The 9,016-nt window shown below is 38.4% G+C and overlaps 1 protein-coding gene across 1 annotated transcript; it reads right to left on the bottom strand.

Annotated features, from left to right (window-relative positions):
• Positions 1-350: 350 nt before the first annotated feature.
• On the bottom strand, positions 351-8,568 carry CRYGS (crystallin gamma S). Its single transcript, XM_045539867.1, has 3 exons — positions 7,250-8,568; positions 1,902-2,144; positions 351-879 (listed from the first exon to the last, which is right to left on the bottom strand). The coding sequence occupies exons 1-3, from the start codon at positions 7,268-7,270 to the stop codon at positions 607-609; spliced, it is 537 nt and encodes a 178-aa protein (XP_045395823.1). The 5' UTR covers positions 7,271-8,568; the 3' UTR covers positions 351-606.
• Between the last annotated feature and the right edge of the window lie 448 nt (positions 8,569-9,016).

The following is a 9,016-nucleotide window of genomic DNA, read 5'->3' on the forward strand; positions in this document are numbered from 1 at the left end:
TTTACATTTTTTCTGGGTCTTGTACTTACATTATGTGCAGAGAACTCCAGCCAATATGTGTTGAATGAATATGCTGGAAATAAGGAGACAAGAACAATGGCTTTGGGAACAGAAATATCCTAGACCAAATCCTGGATCCTCCATTCACCAGCTGGTGAATTTGGGCAAGTTTTTAATTTTTTAATTTCACTGCCTCAGTTTCTTTATTTGTAAAATGCAGATAAACTACCTCTCACAGGGTTGTGAAGAGAAAATGGAATAATGTAGGCACTCAATAAATGACAGCAATTATTACTGTGCCTGTTGAATTAATGCAAAACATAAGCAAAAAGAACCACCACATGGCAGTATGATTTTCTAACCTTTTAATGTGATCTCACTTTGTTTGGCACAAAGATCTAGACTGGTAATCTGATGGATGAGTTGCTTTGTGTGACTGCCCACCGTGGCGGGCACTACATTGCTGGTCCCTAAGAGCATTTAAGGAGAGGCGTTATAGTCAGCAGTGGGATGCATGCCAACTGTTTTATTTATGATGCCTATTTGGACCAAAAGGCCAGCCAGCATTTGGGCCCCAGGAAGAAGCCTATGGCCTCATTCACATCATTACTCCACAACGCGGCGGAAAGACTGGACAGCTGGGGAAGCTGCACTCCAATCGATGGGCTTCCGGTACTCCTTCTTCTCCAGGAGGTACTGCCTGCCACGGTAGTTGGGTAGCTCATAGAAAATCCAGACACCCTCCAGCACCTTACAGGAGTGGATCTCTCGCATGTGAAACTGCTCCATGATGGATGGGCAATCTTCAGTGGTTTCATACATCTGACCGCTAAAATCTGCTTTCTCAAAGATTTGAATCTTATACTGGCCTCCGCTGGGCTGAAAAAAATACAAACAGCAACTATTACGGAAATCACCAGCAGGTTAAGAACTTAGAGAACTGTACGGTTCCAAATCTACTACCTTGAAAGCTGGATGATCTAAACTTCCATTTCCACTGTGTACTGACTGAAACAGCTTTCTTTTTATTTTTAATTATTATGGGAACATAATAGTTGTGTATCTTTATAGGGTACATGTGATGTTTTGATACAGGCATACAATGTGTATTAATCAAATCAGGGGAATTGGGATATACATCTCCTTGAGCATTTATCATTTCTTTATGTTAGGAACATTCCAATCCCCTCTTTTAGCTATTTTAAGTATACCCTAACTTATTGTTGATTATAGTCACATTGTGCTATGAAATATTGTTCATTCTATCTATCTAACTATATTTTTGCACCCACTGACCATCCCCACTTAATCCCCCTATTCCCGCTATCCTTCCCAGGCTCTGGTAACTGTCATTCTATTCTTTGTCTCCATGAGATCAATTGTTTTAATATTTAGCTCCGACATATAAGTGAGAACATACGAGATTTGTCTTTCTGTGCTTGGCTTATTGCACTTAACATCATGTCCTCCAGTTCCATCCATGTTGTTACAAACGGCAGGATTTCATTTTTACGTCTATATAATATTCCATTGTGTATATGTACCACAATTTTTTTTTATCCACTCATCCATTGATGGACACTTAGGTTGATTCCAAATCTTCGTTCTTGTCAATAGTGCTAAACAGCTGACTTTTCATAAGAAAAAATTATCTCCTCAAAATACTCAAGAGGCAGAGGAAGTGCCATGAAAATAATTAGTGTATTCAGTCCTGTGATGAACTGATCTAAGATGTTACTTAAGTGTCAGCAGCCAACAAAAGACAGCCACACATTAAGACGTAGAAAAACCTCCAGAAAACTTTCACATAAAAGCAAGAAAGAGAGAGACAGAGAGAGAGAGAAAGGGAGCCAGGGAGGGAAGGAGGGAGGGAGAGAACAGGAGCAAGGTGGCAGACGTACCAGATGAACAGCCCTGCAGGAGCTGAGGCGGTCATTGAGGCCCATCCAGCGCTGGTATTCAGGGTACTCTCCCTGAGGTAAGATGTACATGTATCCAGCAAAGTTGGGCCTTTCGTATACAGCCCAGGTGCCTCCTTCCACTCTAATGGAGTTGCAGCGACTCAGGTAAGTGTGGAAATCTGCACAGTCGCAATCACAGTCATAGCGGCGGCCCTGAAAATTTTTGTCTTCATAGAAAGTGATCTGAAGTACAGGCAAACAAAGAAAACTGAGACATTAGGTAGCTTTATTCACAGATGAAATAAAAATTAAGAACATATTGCCCCCCTTTAGAAATTCCTTTCTCCTCAATTTTGAGGAGAAAATATATAGTTCTACCTCACCTCACAAAATATGCTTTCTGGCAGACAACTTTAGTTGTCAAGATTAGGAACGAGTATTTTCTGAAGGCTTAATATGCAGCAAAACAGAAGAGTGCTCTAATATAAGCCACAGTTTCAGGCTCAAGTCTTCCTTTCTGTCCCCACAGCTCTCTCTACTTATATTATAAATCACCCATTTGTGTGGCTATCCCTCCCACTAGACTCCTCCTAGATTTCTTCCAAGGGCAAGGACCAAGCCTCTCTTAAGCTATGATCCCCTGTGTCCAGTACTTGACAAGCCCTCAATAAATGTTTGACGAAGATGAGTGAGTTTCAAATGCAGAAATTCATGATAGGTGATATATAGTGAAAAATACAACATAAACCTTAGCTTTAGAAAGATTATTTTAGATGGATATAGAGCATATACACATGCAAATATACATACTATGTTCTGTATTATTAGCTTATTGCCAACAGAGTAGTTGCAAAGTAACAAAGGCAAGAATGCTCTTTTTGTTTTGTTTTTTGATACAGGGTTTTGCTCTGTCACCCAGGCTGGAATGCAGTGGCATCATCATAGCTCACTGCAACCTCAAACTCTTAGGCTCAAGTGATCCTCCTGCCTTACCCTTCTGAGTACCTGGAACTACAGGTGTGTACCACCATGTCCAGCTAATTTTTTAAGTTTTTTGTAGAGACGAGGTCTCGCTATGTTGCCCAGGGTGGTCTCAAACTCCTGGCCTCAAGCGATCCTCTTGCCTCTGCCTTCCAAAGTGCTGAGATTACAGGTGTGAGCCATAGTGCCCAGTCAGGAATGCCCTTTGCTTCACACTCTCACTAAGGTTCTACCACAATGCCTGGGGTAAGTCTCTGACAGCAGCCATGGGAAACCAGTAATAAGAAGCCTGGGCTCTAGAGCTACCTCTCCACAATCAGCCTTACAACCTTAGTCAAGTCGCCTCTCTGGGCTTCAGCTTCCCATTTTGTCAAATGCAAGGACTAGAGTAGATGGGAATGCCTGGCTGTAAAACAACTCAAGAGCTTTTCTGGTTGAAATAGGGGATTGAGTTTCCCAGGAACTCCTAAGGATTCACAAAGCATTTTCTGAAAAGCACTATAAAAACCACAAATGGACTGCAGAGTTTATTCCTTGTTGCTCAATAATTCCACAATCTAAGATCAATGTTAGGTTATAATTTAAACTGAAACTACCGATGGCATGCTTTGAGCGGTTAATTCCCTAGCATTATGCTGCCCCATTGTGGCTGATTTGCTTCATGGATTTAAAAGTAGAAAATCATGTGAGTCATTTCAGATGAAAGTAGAGCAGGTAGAATCTTGAAATGATCTTGAGCTAAGGATTGAAGGATAAGTGGGTATTTTCCAGAGGCAAAGAAAAAGACAAGTCTGTTCAAAAGATTAAAGAAGTGAAAGAACATGGTCCGTTACAGGGACAATAGTTTGTTAAGCCTAATACATTTAGAATATGTGAAGTATTAGAAAATAAACCCAGAAAAATGACACAGGAGCCATGCTAGAATCCCTCTGTTGATTATTTGAGAGCTGTACATAGCAGTCTGTGCCTGGAAATAGATAGCTGCTATGGGCCAGGCGTGAGATGATGAGGGCCATTGAAGGACAACTGCTATGTGAATTTAGAATTTGGTGACTAATTACATGTAGGGAATGAAGGAAAGGACATAGCACAGATTTAGATACCTGGCACCTCAGTTTACAGATGAAGAAAAAAAAAATCCCAGCACTACTGCTTACTTGCTATGTGACCTTGGACAGGGCATTGAACCTTTCTCTAAAGCTCTTCATTTGCAAAATGGGATAATAGTATCTATTGTAGAGGGATGTTCGAGGGTCCAATGGCATAATATTGATAAAGTACTTAGTTTAATACCTGACACATAATTGCCAATAAGCTTTTGTGACAGTTGTTACAGATGAAGAATTGACTTGCCTAATGTCACTAGCTGTTACCAGTTAGTTGCAAGCAAGCCGGTGACTGCAGAGCAAAACTCCTGGTTAGTAATCTGTGGTTCACTTCATTTTCTTTTGCTGTCTTCCTACCTGCACAACTAGCTCTGTTTAACATGGCAGCACTTACTCTCTTAGACACTAAACAAGACTGATCCTGAGCCTCAGGGGCTTTCCCCATGACCTGTGGAGAGATCTTTAGGAAAATTAAGTAACTTCTCTAAGAATGGCCAGATTCTAAACTCCTTAATTCATATGCTCAATTCGCATTTGGTTTTTGGCAATTCACCAAAAAGGAGGCGTTGCAAGAGATATGCTATGGGAAGTGAGGTTAATATTATCTATTTTACTTCATGGTTTCTCACGTTTACTTTCCTCTGCACATTTTTTGACTGGTATCAATGTCTGAGAAGTGGAAATATACACCACGCTCAATAAGCTCATCGGATGTTCACCCTCCCAGCAGATGAGCCAACCATCCCAAGGTTGAAACAAAGCACTTGTCCTGTTGCCATGGAATCATTACTGAGCTCCAGGACCATGCTCTCCTTTCAGTGGGAGACCTTCCAAATCTCACAGCCAGAGAATGTTGTACCTATCTATGCTCCATTTCTATTTGTAGAAGAACCATGAAATCCACACTATTGTCAGCTAAGAGGTTTTGGTCCTTGGGCAAAAAAATTTGTAGAAAAGGCTAAGAAATGTACAGAAGGTTTTCCTAGAAATTATTACAAAATTTCTATCATTTTCAAGTTTATATTTTTGAAAAACAGCCTACTAATCCAATGCAGCAGAAAGAAAAACGTCTTAAGGCCGGGCGCGGTGGCTCACGCCTGTAATCCTAGCTCTGGGAGGCCGAGGCGGGTGGATCGCTCAAGGTCAGGAGTTCGAGACCAGCCTGAGCAAAAGTGAGACCCCGTCTCTACTAAAAATAGAAAGAAATTATCTGGCCAACTAAAAATATATATACAAAAAAAAAAAATTATCGCTCAAGGTCAGGAGTTCGAGACCAGCCTGAGCAAAAGTGAGACCCCGTCTCTACTAAAAATAGAAAGAAATTATCTGGCCAACTAAAAATATATATACAAAAAAAAAAAAATTAGCCGGGCATGGTGGCTCATGCCTGTAGTCCCAGCTACTCGGGAGGCTGAGGCAGTAGGATCGCTTAAGCCCAGGAGTCTGAGGTTGCTGTGAGCTAGGCTGATGCCACGGCACTCACTCTAGCCCAGGCAACAAAGTGAGACTCTGTCTCAAAAAAAAAAAAATAAAAAAAATAAAAAAAAAGAAAAACGTCTTAAGTATCCCAGAGGTAACAAAAACATACTTAGTAAAACTCCATTCCTGCTACCAAGCCCATAACTCCTCTGATTAATCTGCTAGCAAGATAGTGGGAAAGGGCTAAGCAATGAGGAAAGAGTAAAAAATAACTTACTGTATCCTTTGGCCTAGTAAGCAAAAGTTATTTAACTAAATGAACAACTCAGCTATAAATAAGAGAGTACACTATTGCTACTCTGGAAATCTTTAAAATCGAGAGATATTTTCATCTGTCTAAGACAGTTATGTAACAGTCTTCCCTCAAGGCATGCGGATATCCCTCTAAGGACTTGAAATTCTTTTTTAGTGGGATTTGCATGGCATATTTTCAAGAACCTCAGAGCACTAACAACACTTAGTTATCTCCCCAAACTTTCTAGATGACAAGCATGATTATTAGTTCTATTTTCCAGTGGAAAAATATCAGGCACTAATCAATTATGGAACAAGTTAACAGGTACCTTCTGATGTCAAACAATGGGAAGTACACAACATTGCCTAAGTAGCTTTCTTGCCAAAGATGTTTAGTCTCAATCCAAACATGAGGAAATAATTGGAGAAATCTATATTGCAAGACTTTCCAAAAGATACCTGGCCTAGATTTTTAAAAATGTCAATATATTAAACAATAACAACAACAACAAAAAATGTAGGGGGACTGTTCTAGATTACACAGGCTAAAAAAATAAAGAGGCTGAGGAGACATGACAACCAAATGCAATACATGATATTTGATTGGATCCTACATTAAGGGAAAAACCAGCCACAAAGCACATTTCTGGAGGCAATTGGGGGAGATTTAAATATGGTTTCAATATTAGGTACTATAGTTATGATAAATCTTGAGGAGATGATAATGATACAATGTTTATACAGGGGAATATCCTTGTTTTTTTAGGAGGTACATGCCTAAATATTTAAAGCAAAAGTATAGAAAAGTCTGCTACTTATTTTCAAATGGTTTTGTAAAAAGGAGACAGAGACACAGAGAGACCAAATATGGCAAAATGTTAATGACCAGAGTGAAGACATACAAGTATTCATTCAGTATTTCTTATTCTTTCAGGATTCCATGGGTTTGAAAATTTTCAGAGTAAAAAACTGGAGGAAAAACTAGGCACCAGCTGTGCCTTACACCCACTGGTCAGTGGAAGAGCTAAAAAGAAGGCATGTTCCCTCATTCCCAAAGCTCTGAGAGATCAATTTCCAGCCCAGTCAAATATTTTAGAGGCAATTTTCCTAATGTAAAGGAGCACTTTATTTGGGGAAAGGGTAAGAATAACTGCTTGAATGAAGGAGATATGTAGGATTTTATTCACTTGAGTGGCCCATCCACCTTGGCCATTTAGAACACTAATGGTTGAGGTTAAATTTCACAAAACATATTTTTAATTTACTACTAAAAGTTTTCTACTCCATATAATCTTCATCAGCATGTCTTACTCCTGTGGAGATTCATAGACTATTAGTTGCTAGAATGCAGAAAGATAATCCTTAATAAAGTGTTTGGTAATTCTGTTAGTGATGAAAATATAATGAACATTTCTTAATCTTCTCAGCCAATCCCAATTATGATACTCACCTCCAGGCAAAGAAGCCAAAACTTTTTCCTGTGTTCCTTTCAGTGTATCATTAGGTGAAAAGTGGGTAGGCTAAAAATCAGTATGACCATTTACTTACCTTGGTTCCAGTTTTAGACATATTTGGTGCATAGGTTGGTTTCCCCAGTGCTGAAAGAAATTCAGGAATAGCTACAGAGAGTTAGAGGCACAGTGACATTTATACTGGGCTGGTTTCAAATCAAACAGTTGCTTAGTCATGAGAATAGAATCCAAAAATTGAGTCAGTCATTTAGAGGCTATTGATGGTTTCTAGAAAAAACCGATTGGGATTATGAAATAAAAGAAAGCTTCAGTATCCCCTTTAATGCTTACCAAGCCCTGCTGCATTATAGACTTTGCTGAGTCAAGACACCAAAACCCAGCCAAAGTTTTAAAAATTAAAAACAAAAAGTCCTTCTTCCCTGGGCAATTTGGGTTTTTTTTTTTTTTTTTTTTTTTCTTAGCAAGCAGCCTCTTTGAAATTCCTAATGTCTTTTTCCTTCAACAAAGCTTATAGGAAATAAAAGTCCAAAGACCATCCTCTATTTCTGGACAGAAGTGACATGTTCCAAAGGCAAAAGAACTTACATGACAACTAAAGGCAATGCATGATCTTGTGTTTGCGGGGAAAAGTCACTACAAAGGACATTGTTGGGACAATTAGAAAAAAAAATCTTAATGTGGACTGTATATACTATTTTGCCAAAGGTTAGCTTCTTGAATTTGATCCTTCAGTATGACTAGGTAAGAGAATGCCTTTGTTTTTAGGAGATGCATGGTAACATACTTAGGAGTGAAGGTGTCTTCAACCTACACTTAAATTGTTGAGCAAAAATAAAATAATACTATTATATAAAGAGTGGTAAAGTCAATACGGCAAAATGTTAACAACTGGTGAATGTAGACAAAGGATATGTAGAGTCCACTGACCAATTCTTGCAACTGTTCCTTAAGTTTGAAATTCTTTCAAACACAAATTTAAAAAGAAAGAGTTCTAATCACAAGAAGGGTGCCATAGTATGTAGAGAGACAGAAAACCACCATGGGACTCCTGAATTTGCAAAGGTTTAGCTAAGTCCAACTTGCCACGCACTAGGTGTTTCTCTGCCCATATTATATTGGGACATGTTCCATATTATATTGGGAGAGTGTTTTTTGGCCATTAATTCACCTCTGACTTTAGAAAAGAGATTACGTCCTATGTAAACTCAAAGAAACAATGAGTCAACTCTTCTCCATTTTAATTTTCCTGGTCAAGTGTATTCTTCTCAAAAGTCTGACTTCCTCATCTTTCTATTAACAAAGCTATTCAGCAAATATTTTTATAAATGGGATGCCTCCCAGATGCATTATGGTCAATTCAGAAAAGGGCAAATGTGCCTTGATAAGCAGATTAATGAGAAACAGAGTATTAAACTATATGCTTAGTTTTCTGAATTTTATAAAATTTAAAGAAAGTATCTGATTAATACCATTAATTTCATTAACAAATAGCAATTGCCAAAATACACTTCTGTTACACCAGTGTTTATTTGGTAATGCTCTACTTGCTTGAATTTCATCTTAAAATAAAAACTATGAAAACTTCAATTAGAATTAACACTCTGAAAATTTTTACTTTAGAAATATGAAAACAAGCCCTTTTTGATATAATTACTGATTAAATGGCCAGTGAGCATATGAAGCAATGTTTATCAGTGATCTGATTCATTCACTAATTTGATCATTGTTTTCCTTTATCTTCAAGAACAGGGCTTTCCCAATCAAATGTAAATTTTACTTTGATATGTCACACAATGACACTGGAAACCTTTTCTAAAATTAAAACTTTATCTTTTTTCAAAAG

Source organism: Lemur catta, chromosome 1 (genome assembly GCF_020740605.2).
Source record: "Lemur catta isolate mLemCat1 chromosome 1, mLemCat1.pri, whole genome shotgun sequence".
Taxonomy (NCBI): domain Eukaryota; kingdom Metazoa; phylum Chordata; class Mammalia; order Primates; family Lemuridae; genus Lemur; species Lemur catta.

Coding starts and splice junctions, on each gene's coding strand:
- CRYGS (XM_045539867.1), bottom strand. CDS start 7,270: ATGTCTAAAACTGGAACCAAG. Junction 2,145..7,249: donor TGTCTAAAACTGGAACCAAG/GTAAGTAAATGG, acceptor CCTGTACTTCAG/ATCACTTTCTATGAAGACAA. Junction 880..1,901: donor CCTGCAGGGCTGTTCATCTG/GTACGTCTGCCA, acceptor TATTTTTTTCAG/CCCAGCGGAGGCCAGTATAA.